The sequence below is a fragment of the Canis lupus genome, chromosome 6 (genome assembly GCF_011100685.1).
Source record: "Canis lupus familiaris isolate Mischka breed German Shepherd chromosome 6, alternate assembly UU_Cfam_GSD_1.0, whole genome shotgun sequence".
NCBI classification, from domain to species: Eukaryota; Metazoa; Chordata; class Mammalia; order Carnivora; family Canidae; genus Canis; species Canis lupus.
This window is the reverse complement of record NC_049227.1, coordinates 7,863,339-7,880,786: the sequence shown is the minus strand read 5'-3', so window position 1 is coordinate 7,880,786 and position 17,448 is coordinate 7,863,339. Positions and strand designations below refer to the sequence as shown.

General features: G+C 45.0%; 1 protein-coding gene across 6 annotated transcripts in view; it reads left to right on the top strand.

Moving 5' to 3' along the window:
- Positions 1 to 17,448, top strand: part of CUX1 (cut like homeobox 1) — a 364,561-nt gene that overhangs the window by 219,567 nt on the left and 127,546 nt on the right. For all 6 annotated transcript variants that reach the window (XM_038539191.1, XM_038539190.1, XM_038539189.1 and 3 more), the window contains 2 exons: positions 1,792 to 1,868; positions 4,234 to 4,300. In XM_038539191.1, the coding sequence (XP_038395119.1) occupies positions 1,792 to 1,868; positions 4,234 to 4,300 (144 nt within the window). The remainder of the gene's footprint in view (positions 1 to 1,791; positions 1,869 to 4,233; positions 4,301 to 17,448) is intronic.

Sequence of the window (17,448 nt, the reverse complement as noted above, 5' to 3'; positions counted from 1 at the left end):
TCCAGCATGATATGGAGAGAAAAATGCATGATACAAAATTACATACAGCATGATTACAGCTGCACAGAGCAAAGTCACGCATCAGAAAATTGTGGAAGTAAATTCATCTGAGAATTTGATATGATTAAGTTGGTTTTTCAGACTTGGTAAAAGGATTAATTATATTTAAAGATGCAAATAACGGACTGACCACTCGGGATGGAGGATAAAGCTAGATTTTTTTTTTTTTAATCTCATTCTTTACACCAAGAAATTTAAATGGATCTAGGGCTTAAACATTAATAATTCAATCATGTGCATCCTGGAAGGAAATTTCTGCAAGTATTTTGTTTTCTAATCATAATTAAAAACTGATTGTTTAAAAATAAATAACAGTAAACATTTTAAAAGCATCAAAAACCTGGGAAGAAATTTTCTCAAAGCATAAGAGCCGTTACCAACTATTAGGAAAAAATGAGCACTACAAAGTGGATGAAGATACGCAGACAGTTTATACAAAGAGAAACAAATGCTCCAAATGCTCGGCTTTACTCAGCAGGAAAATTAGGTTTAATTTTACTCAGTGTTGGCACAGGAAAACAAACACATATTGTTGGCAAGAGTTTAAATTAGTGAGGTTTTTTTTGTTGTTGTTGGGAAGTTTCTCAATATCTATCAGAACAACAATAACAAAAAAATTGCACGTACTCTTTGACCATTATAATTATTCTGCTAGAACTTCATCCAACAGATTCACTCTCAGAATTATGCAACAATGTCTGCATAATGATCACTGCAGAATTGTTTAGTAGAAAGAGGCGATAAACAATCTAAGTGTCCACAGAGGCTGGTTACATTAATTATTTAATAAGAATGAGGAGGAGCTGCATATGCTGGTGTAGAATGTTTCCAAAGTATGGAAATAAGTGAAAAAGGCAAGGGTGAAGAGTGTGAGTTTCTATATTACATGTGAGTTTATAGAATACTCGTATGTGTGTTTTGCCTGTTTTGTTTTGTTTTTAACCCAGAGCCTTGAATAGTTTTATAATTGGAATATGCAAAAACATGAGCAATCTTTCTCCATAGGTGATGGAAATTTGGCTGATTTTTTTTTAAACACTATAATTTCTACTTTTCTGTATTCCCAGGTTTGTTAGTATGAGAGCATGTGTTCTATTCATATGATGTAAAAATAATAAACTTATTTTTAGAAATTTTCTGCAGATGAGGAGGAAGGAATGCTATTTATTGACCAGGGAATTCATTTGGAGATCAGGGGAAATGTAAATCTGGGGACATTGGGTTCAAACATTGAGAATCTCCCATTAGGTATTACGGTCACATTTGCATTCCATTATAACAGACGTGGAGCAGCTGTCACATCTATTAGCACGTCCTTTATTCCAACAAATTCCTTCATTGTGTCAGCAAAATGTAAATGTATCATTCTTCTTGGGTAACTTCAGAAAACAATGAGTGCGTGATGATGATTTTTTTTCCCCCTAAATATCTGGCACGGGAAGAACAAGTTGCATTTAAGATAACTGGCTGCATCCATTAGCACACAGTCAGGTCCTGCAGGATGCACACTCTACATTGTATCACACTCGGGTACAAAGTCAGGGTGCTGAGGGTCAGGGAGCGGGTGTGCAGGGCTTGTGGCGCCACCAGCGGTAGCCAGCTGTGCGCCTGTTGCCAGTGGGGCATGTTGCAGCAAAGATCGCTGGTCTTCGAGCTCCAAAGCACACAAGACTTCACTTTGGGAAACAAGATGACCAGCTCGCTTTATTCTCTTATCCTCTTCCTTTTCAGAAAGCTGCAGGAGACGCAGATGTCTACCACGTCAAAGCTAGAGGAAGCAGAACACAAAGTTCAAAGTCTGCAGACAGGTGTAGTATTCTTCATCCTATCATGAAGTCCATCCAGGGTGTACTCAAGTGGGGGGCTTTGCCCTGTCTCCTGGTCCCCCCAGGTCTTCCCTGGTACCGGTCACCCTGGAGGAGTAAAGGAGCCCACGCTCCTCAGAGCCCACAGCCTCCCCACTTTGACTTCATTAGTCACTCACGCTGAGTTGTTAGCGTGAAGGCGGGAGGATCTGCCTTCCATTTCCATCCCGTCCACAAGCCATCCTTTCTTTCTAGGCTTTTTTTCCAACAAACACATCTAAATCACCAAACTATCAAGGACTGACATTTCATTTGGAACAATAATAGGAAAAGGAAAACAAAAAACAAAAAAAAAAAAACCCACAACACTTATTTCCACCCTAAGTGAAGTTAAGCACAGTAATAACAGACCTTTAAAATTTAAGACGCCAAAGAAGGTTGTACTAGTTTTTATCGTTTCTTTATGCTTTTTTCTTCTCCTTCTTTCTCTTTCTCTCTTTTTTTCCCTGAAAGGGAAACTGCATCATACATTTATTTATTTATTTTTTTTTTTTTAATTTTTTTTTTTTAATTTTATTTATTTATGATAGTCACATAGAGAGAGAGAGAGAGAGAGAGAGAGGCAGAGACATAGGCAGAGGGAGAAGCAGGCTCCATGCACCGGGAGCCTGACGTGGGATTCGATCCGGGGTTTCCAGGATCGCGCCCTGGGCCAAAGGCAGGCGCCAAACCACTGCGCCACCCAGGGATCCCTGCATCATACATTTAATGTAAACGTGGAGGGAGAAACATCAGAAGACATCATAATCCAGGAGGCATAAGTGGCTCAGTTAAGCATCTGCCTTCAGCACAGCTCATGATCCTAGAGTCCCGAGATCAAGCCCCATGCTGAGCTCTCCTCTCTCTCTCAAGTAGATAAAATCTTTAAAATATAAGAAAAAGAAAAGAAGACATCATAATCCAAGTGAATACTAAATGACAGAGAATGATAACATAATCATAGCACATTTACAGATACATGAATAATACCCCCCAAATCTAGAGACCTCCTAAAAATCACTAAGAAATCAGTAAAAAGGGGTGCGTGTGTGGCTCAGTCTGTTAAGCATCTGCCTTAGGCTCAGGTCATGATCCCAGGGTCATGGGATCAAGCTCCATGTCAGGTTCCTTGCTCAGCTAGGAGTCTGCTTCTCCCTCCCTCTCTGCCATTCCCCCTGCTCGTGCTTTCCGGCTCTCTCTCGCTCTCGCTCTCTCTCTCTCTCCTTCCCCCTCCCTCTCCCTCTGTCCCTCTCCCCCTGTCAAATAAATAAATAAATAATCTTAAAAAAAAAAAAAGAATTCAGTAAAAAGAGATAAACAGTCCAGTAGAACAAGGGGCTAAAGACGCAAACAGCCTGCAGAAGAGATGCACGTGGCCAATACACATATGAAAAAAACATTAACAATTCTTAACAGGTAGGAGGATGCTAATTAAATCAGGGAAAGATTGTTTTGCCTGTCAGACTGTCAAAAGAATTTTATTTAATTGATAATATACAGTGTTGGTGAGAGTATAAGAAAATAGTCGCACTCATAATAGTATAGATGGGAATGTAAATTGCCTCTTGGGGGATCCAGCTAAGTCGGGTTTGTCTCCTTGGGGTGTGTAAACTCCTCACCCTAGTACCTTCACTTCTCTGGGTCCTCAGGTACACGGCATCTGGCAAACTTCTTACAAGAGCTAATTGTTACTGCCTGTGTCCTGACATGGAGAGCTTTCCATGCTGTTCTGCTTAAGGAAAAGAGCAAAGCTTAGAATATATTTGTGTCATCCTATCTGTGCAGAACTGGAGTGGGGAATATATATATGTATATATATGTGTACACACACATACACATAGATGCAGGTGTATGTGGAAATATATTTTAAATAATAAAATGTATGTAAAGGCAGGGAATCCGTACACCAAACCAGTAATAGGAGTTATCTCCAAGGAGGTGTGTGGATAAGATGAGGTTAAAAGTGAAAGGGGATTCTGGGCCCCATTCTGTGTATTTTTGTAATTTTTGACTCTTTGTGAATTTATTGCTTGTGGAGTTTTTTTCTTTTTTTCCTTTTTTTTTTTTTTTTTTGAGAGAGAGAGCAAGAGAGGAGAGGGGAGGGGCAAAGAGAGGGAGAGAATCTCCAACAGACTCCCTGGTCATTGCAGAGCCCAACATGGGGCTCAAACTCATGACCCTGAGATCATGACCTGAGTCAAAATCAAAAGTCAGACAATTAACCAACTGAGCACCCTCCCCACCCTGCCAGCGCCCCTACCTTTTCTTTTTAAATTTAATTTGGACAACTGCTGTCTTATAGTAAACTTTTCCGTCCTCTGCCTTTCAGCCCTGGAAAAAACTCGAACAGAATTATTTGACCTGAAAACCAAATACGATGAAGAAATTACTGCCAAGTAAGTCTCTGCCTGGCTTTCTCCATCTGTACCCTTTCGGTCAGGGATCCCCTGATTTTGCTAACCCATAGAAGCTTCCCCCTGCTTTGCCCTCCTGTCTGCTGGCTTTCACAAAGCGGTATGGGGTTCAGGAGGCGCTTGGCCCCAGAGCTACCATGAGGAATACAGTGTCCCCCCCCCCCCCATGGGCTGCTTGTTTCAGTTCAATACCCAAGATGTAACAGTACTCTGGTGCTTCTAGAACCCTGGAATTGCATCCTCAATTGTCATGAAGCCTCATCAACATGGGCCTTTTTCTAAGAAAGTTTGGGAAGGGGCATCTTACAGAAGATGTGATGCGTGAGCTGTTTCGTGGAGCTGGGTCTGTGCAAAGCACGTCACCTTTTCCTGTATCTGGGTCCTTGGCTCCCGCGCAGATGGATCTTTTCAAGTCCACTTGGAACACTAGGCGTCCCCGTGCAGACACGTACACATAGGGTGTGCCTGTGTTAGGGCCGGTATGTCACACAGGGCCGGTTGTCAGAAGGAAGTCAGTGATCTGTGGTAGCACAGGCACACTCATTGCAAGCCCACCCTCCAAGCACAACACCAGTAAAGAAAGAATGGCATTGATAGAATCAAGAGAGACAAAAAAGCAACAGAAATTGTCCTGAGCCAGGGTCTTCTCTGCTGAAGTCCAGACAGGCAGTACCAGGCAAGTGGCTGATCCACCTTCTGTCCTGGGAGGCTCTTCCCATCTCCTGCAGAAACCCATGCTCCACACCACCCCCCCATCCCATCACCCCCCATCCCCCCACCCCCTGCTGCTCTGGCCAGTAAGAAAGGTCTCCTGCTGTGCTCCCACAGCACCTCAGGGGTCCTGGAGGGGACAGTGTGGGGGGGGGGGGCTCTACACAGTTTATCCCTCTGGCCCATCCCCCTTGCCCTTGGCCTCTGAGGTTGCTACTGGGCCTGCTGCCCTCAGGACACATCTCGGTGGGCTCTTGATCTTTTCATTATTTGGTAGCTAGAGACTCTAAGAGCTACCCCAGGCCTTGTAGTCAGACCAGTTTTGATCATGAGCACAGTACTTCTGCACAGACTAAAATATCCTTCTCAGTCTTGGCAACTTGGGCTGGCTTGTTGGCATATCTAATCCTGGTGGAAGTTGCCAGGTCATTTTACCTTACTGTTTCAGCATGCTGATATATGAATTCAGGTGGGCTAGAATGAGCTGGCTGTAAGGTATCATAACTGTTAAGATTTCCCTGGGGGCTCCGGTATTAATTCCCCCAACTCCGGGCACCAGTGTCAATGGGATGGCAGACGTGGATCCCTGGCCCCCCCTTCACCCCCCAGATGGAAGCTTGGCAGGAACTATACCAACTGCTGTCATCCTAGTATTCCTTGGTGTCCGTGTCTCCCCTTTTCTGCCAATCCGCCATCTTTATTTTTCAATTATTTTTGCCTGGACTTTATTCTACTAAGAAGAGTAGTGGTTGGTCCATTTTTATTTTTATTTATTTTTATTTTTTTATTTTTTTAAAGATTTTATTTATTTATTCATGAGACAGAGAGAGGGAGGGAGAGAGGCAGAGACACAGGAGAGGGAGAAGCAGGCTCCATGCAGGGAGCCAGACATGGGACTGGATCCCTAGTGTCCAGGATCTGGCCCCAGGCTGAAGGTGGCACTAAACCGCTAAGCTACCGGGGCTGCCCATGGTCCATTTTTAAAAGTTATAACATTTTAATCTGACACAGAGTTCTACCCTCAGTTTATAGCATTTCCTTTCTAATAGTTTGATTTTAGAAAGGAAATGCCTCTCTGGGCATTGGCTACAACGTGCTAGTTCCCTGACCCATTCTATCTCACTAACATCTCATTCTAGAAAGAGGTGTGGTTTTAATAAAATAATGAACTATTTTTTAAAAATACACCTCCTTCTGGAAGACATAGATACATCTTGTGTTTCTGTAGTTAACCTAAGTTTGCTTTGTTATGCACTTCAGAAGTTGTGCAACCAGGCTATAAACCCCCGCTGAGCCAGTGTTTCTCAAACAGGGTATCACAGGGGCAAAATCAATTTAGTGAGTGGCGACCAGCCAAATGGACAATCAAATACAACATAAAATGAAATAGAGTAAAAAATATCATGGCTCGTGGCACATAGTAAAGTCAAGTATTGTTTTGTGGCCCTTTTGTGTTCGTTATGTGTATAAATCTAAGTGTGCAGTTATTGGGTCACAGTGTAAAATGTGGGTCTTCAGGTGGGTTTCAATCCACCGTTACTTTGAAAGCTACTGCCCTGAGAATGTTCTAAGAGGCTCAACTTCCAAAAGCCAATATCTCCCACTGTGTCCTGGGGCGACGCTGTTTGCCACAGATGGGCACCTCCTTGAGGAAAGAGCCTGAGGACATACATGTAGCACCTGTCGAAACTATTCAGAAATGACAGCAGATAATGCCACTCGTCACATGAGGGCTTAGTACTGGTCCCTGGTTTAGAATCATGATTTCATTATTTGGCTTCTAAAGAGCCACAAAGACAACCTGTGTCCATTTAATTGGTTTGTTTTGGGGGTTGAGGAAGCGATGCAGCAGGGGAGCTGTCAAGGAAGGGCTTACGTGCACTTACAGGTTTCCTGTCAGGTGGGGAATATGGCGGCCGGGAGCCACTGGGAGATGGCCCTGAGAGGCAGGGGCTCTGTCCCCACCCACTCTGACCTTGCCAGAAGCTAGGCTGACACTGGGGAATGGCTGGCTTCTCTCAACCTGAACCACCAATTAACTAAGGACAGCTCCATCACCTGTCAGGGCCCTGCTACCAGGTGATCCTGCTCCCTAGAGTGGGGTCAGGGGTTCTTCTAAAGATGACAGGGATGATTTTCAGTCTTAAGTATTTTTCTAGTTACTGTTTATAGACACGTTGACTCTTGGGCTGTTCCTAGGCAGCCAGCTCTGTCCTGTTACAGGTAAGTCTTAGGTCCCTGAACCAGTGAGGTCACCCAGTGGGGGGGCAGGGGGGTGCATCAGAGGCCCTACACCTCTCCTGGACACTGATCCTACTGGCATCTGATGAGAAATGGCAGTTACTGGTGTGGGCTCAGTGAAAAATATTTCTAGACTATTTCTCATCAAATTGGTATGCCTTAAGGCCAAAGAGATTCCCCCTCCCCAAATCCAAATAAATGAAAATCCAAGCATTACTTGTTCATTTTCACTAAACTCCAGTAAGTGGAAAATAGAATCAAAAAGTAAGAGAGTTGTGTATTCTAGCATGTAAAAATGCTCTGCTTTGGGACGGTGGCTATTGTCACAGACTGCTCTTAGAGCCATGGGCACTCTTGGGGTGCGTCCCCTTCCAGGATTGCAGCAGGGAATTTCTTGCCTTCTCCTGTGAAGAACAGAGAGGCAGAGGGGTGGCATTTGTGTGCATACGTGGAGAGAACAAGCCTAACTTTCGTGAAGGACATGACTCAAATAAAACAGATCCACTCATCAGTGCAGCAGACATTCCTAGGGGCCCCTTCTGAGCCTGGCCCTTTGCTGGGCTCTGGAAATCCTGAAGCTAAGGGAGAAAAGCCATTGGAATCCAGTGTGATCACTGCTATGATAGAGGGGACATTGGCCAGCATAGCCTCTGTGCTGTCAGGGTGTCCACAAGACAGATGGCACACTCCAGCTAGGGACTGGCAGGAGGGAAGCCACAGAAGGAATGTGGCAGTTTGAGCCAGCACTGGCCGGGCTGTACAACATCTAAGCTTGCAAGGACCTGTGGTCTTTGGGAGGTAGAGAAACCTCTGACTTCACCCCCCTCCTTCCCAGGCCAAACTCAGCAGTGGCCAGTGGGCAAGCTTACAGCGAAGGCACACCCAGCTGGAGCAAAAGCAAGGTAATCAGGGAAGCCTTCCTGAAGGGAGTGACATGTGGTTTGAGGTGGAAAGATGAGTTCGGGTGAGGTTCTGCTGGAGACAAAGGAGTGCAGGGTGTGAGAACACAGGGCGGCCAAGCTAACCCAAGGGGCCAGCCAGATGTGCCAAATGTGGGATGGGGCCAGGTGGGCACAGTGTATGTGAGGCTGGATTGGGGTGGGGTCGGCAGAGTCGAGCCCCCCACGGGGGTCGGGCATCTCCCAAGTCGGAAATGGACTGACTGCTAACAAAAGGCAGCCCAGGGCCAAACACTTACTGTACATGGTTCCCGGAGTAAGTAATCCACAAAAAATGTAGAGAATGGACTGAGTCAATAATCACTACTTTCTTGTAGCTTTGTGAGGAGTGCTTCAGGCTGGGAGATCGCATATGTCCAGAAGCTCCACACTGCCTCACATCCCTCTCCCCTTTTATGGGAAAGGTTTATCACTCTACTGTCTGCCTCAAGCCCCCACCCTACATGCATCTTACTAGACGAGACATCTTCTCATTAACATGTATGAATGTAAGCCCACCAGGGGCAGACCTTTTCACAAATGGTCTTAAAACATTTCTAAACAGTTTATTGTCTCTCTCTGGGAGAGTAGGGATTCTTAAATCCTTGTGGACAAAAAAAAAAACACAGGAAGAGGATGGGGGTGGCACAGTCCAGCATGGGCTTTGGAGAAGGCTAACCCAGGAGTGGGTGGCAGGGTCCAAGACTCTTCCATGTGGCTGTGGGGGAGCTCATTGACCACCACTCCCACTGTCCTTACCCTACAACAGATGGGCACAGTGGTGGTCAAGACCCTAGCAGGTTGTGCAGAATAACAGGAAGGTATGTGGGCAGCCCCTAGTACAGTCACTGCAAGACATTCACTGTCTCATGTCACAGTCCCCTCCAGACGAGCTCATAGTACAGCTTGGTGTGCCTTTCTGAAATTAGTGGGCCCTGGGGAAATTGACATTAGTGGCATCATCTCCTGATGGGATTCGAAGAACACATGTTGCCTTTGCCTCTCTGTCACTGGGAGATGTCACCCCCATTTTGGAAAGAATCCTGCAGGTTGAAGGCACCAGGGCTGTTCCAAGAGCCCAGTTTATTGTGTGCAGTCACCACCCTGCGTCAGCTGGGACAGCGCAGGCTGACTTGTCGGGCCAGCAGCAGTAAAGTTTTCCATGTGTAGGCTTGAAGCAAAATGTAATTAGCCTTTATGTGCAGAACAAGGACCCATTGATGAATACAGCTGGTCTTTGTTTTGTCCCGTCATTGAGAGTGGGAGGTAAAAGTGTTCTTCTCATGTTTATTAATGCAAGATTCCTTAGACAAATGGCAAGCACAGTTTAATATTTGTTGGAACATAGGGGGGTTTGCCAAAACAGTTGTGTAAGAGGATTGCAGGGTTGCAGATTATAACTGTTTCTGGGTTAAATAAATGAATTATTTCTCTGCTTTTTTTTTTTTTTTTTTTTAAGTTAAAAAGGTACCTCCTTTCTCAGAGGGTCACCCTATGTACCGATCGTCCCATTTGTGTTAGCAAATGGAGATTTAGCACCCTGGTTGACTTTAACCTAGAAATTCTAGCCAAGCAGAGGGATGTGGATTTTAATATTTAAGCAGTCCCCAGGATGGCCGCGGAGGTGGACAGCATTCTTTCTTTTCGGCACGTGGCATCTGGCCCCAGGGAAAGGCCTGGCCAGCTTGCCGGGGCCTCGCGTCCTGCAGCTGTTCGCCTGGGCTCGCTGCTAGGCCAGTACCACACACCCGGGAAGGGAGTGGTGCCCTTCCAGACTAACATCCTGCGCAAAAGTGCAGGAATTCCCATTTTTGTTCCCGTCCAGAGCCATCTCTTTGCTCTGTCCCCGGAATCCTGGTTGCAAAAAGAGCTTCAGTGGTAACACGTACAGTCTTCGCTTGTGGCCTGTGACTCTCAGCCTCCGATAAAAGAAAATACTGAATTGCACTGAAATGCCCTATTTTTTATAGCTAATGTTAGTCTTAGGAGAATTTGCACCTCCAAACCTTTCCTGCCAGAAAAATTCATATTTCTTAAGGTTACTGGTGTTATAGTCCTTTCCTATGTGCTTCTTAAAAAGAACTACATTGTATATACACTGACTTACCTAGTATATTACAAAAGAGACATTTATGAGGAACTTCACTTGGGTTAATTTTAGAGTATTTTCTTTAGAGCATATATGTAACCAGTGCCTTCTCACAAAAGGCAGTGTGCTCTGAGAGAGGAACCATTCCCAAGTGAGCATGGCTTAGCGCTTTGTGGAAATTGTTGAGGGCAGCCTGTACCCCGCATCGTGGAGGTCGGGAATGCCCAGTAGTGGAGCCCAGGGGCCCTGAAAGGCAATCTGACAAGGTTAGGAAACCAAAAGCTCAAGGCACAACGCCCAGGTGGGACGTGCAGCCCATATGCCAGTGAATGGCAGTGGGATGGGCACCTTCTGTGCACTCGGGTTGCTTGGACTATTTCACAGAGGTTTCTGGCATGGCCCCCAAATCCAGTGCTCTTCACACACTGCCATGGTGGCCCAGAGTCCCATTCTGTGCTGCCTTCTTAAGAGAGCAGTGTGACCTGTGTGAGAGCCGACCAGGCAAAAGGTTTCCGTGAAGTTTCATGCTTTCCCTCTTCCTGCAAGCCCTATCCTGTTAGCCCTTGCAGACTCATTGCTCTTGTATTTATTTTTTTATACTTCCACGTGAAAGACTTAGGAAACTGGGCCCCAGTAGAGCCCAGGCGACAGAGCCTGAGAATCGCCTAACTATTCTGATCATTTTATTGGACAGATGTGCCTTCCCCGGTTGAACTTGAAAACACCCACTTTAGTCTGCTGAAATGGAGTATTTCACTGTACCTTTAAGAATGGAACATTTTCTATTTCCTGTCTTTTTGATGAGTCATCAATTTCCAGTACCAGTTGCTGTAATTATCCTGGTTAGATTAATTTCCCTAAAAATAGAGAGGCAGCCACTTTTATGGTTTCGAGGGGATGGGCTTAGATAAAGAACCTACTGTCCCTTCAGCCTTAGAGACAACCAGATCACACTTTCAGGGAACATCCAAGGATTTTTTTTTTTTTTTTACCCCCTCTGTAGCTTTATCTCCTGAATAGTATAACAGTGCATTTTATAGAATTCCTGGGATTTTCCATCCCTGTAGAAGTATTTAACTTCACACCTAAAATTCTATGCCTGGGTGAGCCCCACAGGGCTTTCCTTGGCTTGTGTAGCAACAGCAGCATCTCTAAGCAGCACAGCCCAGATGGAGACTTTTCCCAGCCCAGGGCGCTACGCAGGAAGAAGAGGGTGGCTTTGTATTTTCAAGTCCATGTAGAATTTCCTCTGAGTGCCAAGGATTCTTCACCTGTTTCTCGGACTCCAGAGGTATCTGGACATTACACAGCATCAATGAGAACTAGCAATCTCTACGCCTCCCACCTTCAGCTACACTTACTAAAGGCCTGTGTTAAAATGTCAGGCATTGTGTCAAGTGCTCGAACTGTGCAATGAAGGGGGTGGGGTGGTCCCAGATGCCATCCGCACACAGGCTCACATGCTCTGCTCTGTGCACTGAAACACATATGTATATGATACATATGGCAATCCTGGATGTGGTATGTGTACAAATATATTTATGGATAGAGTGATAGTACTATCATATTCATCCAGCATCCTTGGAGAAGGTATTGTGGAGAAAAGCGTTATTCTCTACTGTCACCAGGTTTGGCATGCTTTTATAAAAATTTTCTGTTTTTAGAGATCTTTGAAGTTTTCCTGGTTCGCTATAAAGGTAAAACATGGGGAGCTCACAGTTTGAAGCTCAAGGAAACAGGTAAGGGATCATTGGAGAAAACATGGATTTGTGACAAACATGGTACATCTAATGACCTGTAAGATGGGCATCATAATATGTGCCTTCCTACTTCCCAGACTGGGGATCAAGTGAGTAATGGAAGTGTTCCTGCAGCTTGCACAGTGCTGACAAACATCAACTGAACTACCTCCAAGGAGGGTCCTCATCCTATTTTCTGTATACTGTGTGCATGTCAGCACGGTCGTAGGTACAGTCGAGGGCGAGACTTTGGACGATCTAATAAATCAGCATGAGCCTTCCCCTCAACGACAGCAGCACATGGCCTGGATCCTGACCAATGACGTCATTTACTCTCTGAAAGGACAACCTAAGAAAGCTGATGGTTTCTAAAGAGAAAGCAAGAGCCATCTGAACCTTTGAAGTGCTTTAGGAAGGAAGACTTACCGGAGGCCCTGCCTGGAACATGTATACCACCTCCTGCCCCCAGTGAAATTCCTCTAAAAGCCATGCATTTCTTTCTTCTTCTTCTTCTTCTTCTTTTTTTTTTTTTTTTTTTAAGATTTTATTTATTTATCTGACAGCACAAGCAGGGGAAGCAGCAGAGAGAGAGGAAGAAGCAGGCTCCCCACTGAGCAGGGAGCCTGATGTGCGGCCCAATCTCAAGATCCTGGGATCATGACCCAAGCCAAGGGCAGACACTTAGCTAACAGAGTCACTCAGGTGCCCCACGCCATGTGTTTCTGACTTGCCGCGGGAGTACCTGGCTATTGCTGAGGCCCGTGACCACACTGGTGACCATGATGCAGTATATCTTCTCCTGTGCTTCCCAGGTAGCAGAGGAAAATGTGATTGGATGCACACTGACAGGTCCAGGGCCCTTTGGAAGAGAAGCAGGAGGGCTGACAAAAGTGAGAGACTGTCCTTGCCGTTGGGACACCCCTACATCAATGAAGATCGGTTCTTTTTATATGACACATTGTTTTTAATTACAGAATTCTTCCATGTTAATTATACCATATTTAGAAAATTCTAAACAGTTTTAGAAAAGAGATCATCACTCGTTATTTCACGTCACAGAGATAACTTTCTGGCGTATTCCTTCCAGTCTTTTTTCTAGACAGTGCTTTATTTCTGTTGTCTTTTATGGATGGCATCAGATTGACATACTGCTTTCATTTCTCGGCTATTGGTTTATTTGTTTGTTCACTTGACATGTAAGTATTTGTTTCCTGTCATTAACTATCCTTCCAAAACTTAACGCGCGCTGCCCAGTATTCCATTGAATAGGTATACTGTGAGCTCATTACTCGTTAATTCCCCTGTTGTTTGGGAGCCTGACTCATTACCCTGCTGTCAGTGCCCTGCAGGTTAAAACTAGAAAGCTTCATACTTGCTCTTTTTGTACCTCTCTTCTGCCAGTGGCTAGCGCATTTTTAGGTGACTTTCCTGTGTCATCATCAGACCAGGAGAGTCCGGACCCCCAGTATACTCCAAGGGCACCAACGGCACTAGCCTCACTACCAAACTACTATTTTGTGACAGTGATCGAGGTCATAGCCTCCTCTGGTCGGTGGATGGTAGAAGGTGCGAGGCCTAGATCAAGAGACCCTGGGTCCAGCCCCAGCTCTGTCACTGGTCAGGCCTCACAAAGTCCCCTTCCTACAGCAGTAGCTGTGTTCTTGTTAGTAAAACGATGAGATTATACTGGATGGCAATGGGCAGCATTGAAGAGCCTGCCTCCTTTTTGGCCTCTTAACTTTATCTACTTACTTCCCAGAAGCTGACTCTCCAATCCTGTCTGCCAGTGGGGCCTGCACACCCTGTTTGTGGAGGGGCCTCGGGGGAAGGCACTGATCCGAACCTGGGGGACAGTGTGAGCATCAGAGGGAGAGCCCTAGTCTCAGGGGTCACTATGAAGCTTGATTCCTGACCCTGTGAGAGGAGTAACCTTGGACAGGACACCCACTTTCTGTAACTCAGGCTTTGGTGTCTTAAAAAATGAAATGAAATAATGCCCTCATAAACTGCCTGGCGTAGCATCTTGCATGCAAACTTTCAGTCAACGGGGCCCTGGTCGCCACCTACCCTTTTGCATGTTGACTTTGTGAAGATTGGTACGTCAGTGCCACAGGTCCCCTCCTGACAGCACGCTGCAGCCATGAGAGTCCTCAGGGACACGGAATTAGAAATCATAACTAGTTACCCCCTGGGTGCTGCTAATGTGGGGAGCAGAAAGCTCCAAGTGCCTACCACTGCAGAGCTGTTAATGCCTTAACCTCTGGAGGTTCGTAACCACTGAGTAACTCTGCTGGAATCGGAATGCCACATGCGTGCAGGCCCATCGCCTGACACGAGAACTGGTCATTCCGCGTGTGGTCCCCTCTGGCCACATGTCCAGGAGACTCACACTCTGGGAGAGAACTCACCCCATGTGGCTTGGAGAATTTAGGGCTCCCTGGGCTGTTGTAAAACACATTAAGAGAGGTGCCAAACATCTGGGTACCAGTAAGGATGTCTAGGGCTCTTGTTCTGCGATATCATTTAGAAAAGGGGTTGGGGGGGGTTGGACTTTTTGGAACCAGCCTTAAGAATGAAAAGCTTCCTATAGGAAAGTGAGAGTGAGCTAGATAATTGAACTCATTGATTTCCTTCACGGCTTGTTTGGCCTTTCATTCCCTTCCCGAGGTGCTGTTTGTTGAGGAATGTCTCCAATTGCCAGAAAGACAGTAGGGTGTCTCATATTTCCCCGCCAGCTCTCCTTTCAGCCAGAGCCGAGTTCCGAGGCGAGCCTGCAATATGAATTTTTAATGCAGAACTTTATAGCTTCACTCTTGCAGCCCGGCTGCATTGCTCTCCTGAGCTTTCAGATTTAATGCCCTGATGAACAAGCAAAGACACGGGGCATTCGGCATCAGTGAGAATTAACCCCCAGGTGACCGCACGTGCACCCTCTCATTTCCCTAAAGGTAAACCTAAAGCAGTCTGGAGGAAAAAAATTTTTAATCCTGTAGTGTTTGGAATGTTCTCAAAATAAATAGCCTGGAGCACAAAAACAGCATATTCTTGAAACTTTACTGGAGAGCAGACATTTATACCTTTTCATTTATCTTTTCAAAGTTTGTTCTCACTTTAACGTGCTTCCGTGCTTTCTTCTACCCATAAGACAGCTGTACACTTCTTAGGATATACCAAACACAAGGGTTGCTGGACACTCACATTTTTTCCATGGGAAGTCCAAGTGTAGGTAGAAGTCCAGAATTTGTCATCAATAATGGGAAAAAAAACACCACTTACATCCAGTGGTCGATTCTGTGTGTAGGCCTGTGGCTGATTGGGGTTTTTTTTGTTTGTTTGTTTTTCCTGTTGGTAGCCCTGTATATTGGTGAAGGTTTTGAAATTAAGGGGAAAATATTTTAGAAAAGCTGCCCGTAAAAACTGTGTGAGTTTAAATAAGTTAGAAAAGGATGGAGTTTCCGATAAATGGTGCCAGAATAATTGGCTATGCAGAAGATAAGAGAGTCTGAGCTGATCCCCAGCAGAATCAAGTCTAGATGTTAAATCCTTAAGTGTAAAAAAACAAAACTGTAAAAACACTAGGAGAAATTTTAGATGGCTCCTCCTTTGATGTGGGGGTGGGGAAAATCTTTTGAAGCATGATGCCAAAGGTAGAAGTCGGGGAAATTCACAGCTCCCTTTGAATGGAGTGATTGATAAACTGGCAAAAATGTTTGTATTGTATTGTATTGTATTGTATTGTATCGTATTGTATTGTATTGTATACAATACAAATACATAAAGAGCCCTTACAAAGTAATAAAAAGTTTAATAGCCCAACAGAGAAAGCTCTCTGTTTTCAGTTCCATCTGCTTGCTAGGCTGTTCTGCCGTGGGCATCTCAAACTCAAGTGAGCTCACCATTCTCCGTGACCTCCGTCTTCCCTACAGATGGCTTCCCTTGTTTGTCTTCCCCACCTAAGGCAAACGTGGTCTGCCTTTTTTTTTTTTCTTTTTTTTTTTTAAGATTTTATTTATTCATGAGATACAGAGATAGGCAGAGGGAGAAGCAGGCTCCCTGTGGGGAGCCCAGTGGAGGACTCAATCCTAGGACCCCGGGATCATGACCTGAGCTAAGGGCAGACGCTCAACCACTGAGACACCCAGTCTGCCTTTAGTCCAGAAACAGAGGGTCCTGCCACTCTAATCCATGTTCATTCCACCTCCTTGAGACATTCCATATCCCTCATTTTTCACTATAATAATTTGGCTCTTTCATCTCTTGGCCCCACAACTTTGGTGTCTTCCCAGCAGATCTCCCTGCTGCCAATTTCTCCCTGGACTAATCCATCCTCTAAGTGTCTGCTAAAAGTATCTTTCTGAAATATAAATCTGATCCTGTTAAAATCTGCCTTCCTTCAAATCTTCCCTTGGCTCTTTGTTGCCTTCACTGAAAAATCATGACATAGTGCTTGAGACTCTTCGTGAGGCAGCCCCACCTTCACAGCCTCATTTCACACCAAACCTAACTCCCCTTCTCCCCTGGTAGAATTGCAGGCCCTTCTCAGGGCTCACCATGCTCTGACATCCCGGTTCAGAGTTACCAGCCTTTCTTCACAAGGAGAGGAGGCTCTGGTCTCTCTCATTCCATGGAGAGAATTCGGGGTGGGAAGCTATCAGGAATTTGGACCCAGAAAACGTACATCTTTACTTTTACTAACATCTGACTATGGTATAGCATTTCCTTTCCCTTGCAAATGAAATCACCAAACCAGAATAAGAATCTCTGACCTGGTTGCAAGTGGAAATTGTGGATATTTTCCCTCACATTAAAATTGTCGTGAATACCCCAGACAGTCTGTCTGTCCATAGTTCTTAAACCTACCACTAGGTTCATTATCCGTTCTTGCATGGATAAAGAAGAAAATGTATTACCACATTTTTAAGTATTATAATAATTTTTTTAAAGTATTATAATAACTGACCTTGAAAATAATTGTTATCCTTAACTAAACTTACATATTTAAAATATTTTTCTAGGAAGAGGTCCATACTCTTCCCGAGACTGTCAGCAGGCACCACTGCACTAGAGAGATTCAGCATCCATCTTAGACTGGCAGCATCTTGAAGGCCATGATTGGATCCTCCTAATTTTTTGCCCTAGGACTTTGCACAGTTCTTGCCACATTAGCTGGGCTTTTTTTTTTCTCTTTAAGATTTTATTTGTTTGTTTGTTTGTTTAACAGAGATAACAAGAAAGAGAGCACAAGCAGGGGGAAGAGGGAGAAGCAGACTCCCCACTGAGCAAGGAGCCTGACGTGGGGCTCAATCCCAGGATCCCGGGATCATGACCTGAGCTAAAGGCAGACACTTAGCTGTCTAAGCCACCCAGGTGCCCCTGTGGCGTTCATGAAACCCACCTCTTCCAGGCGTTAAA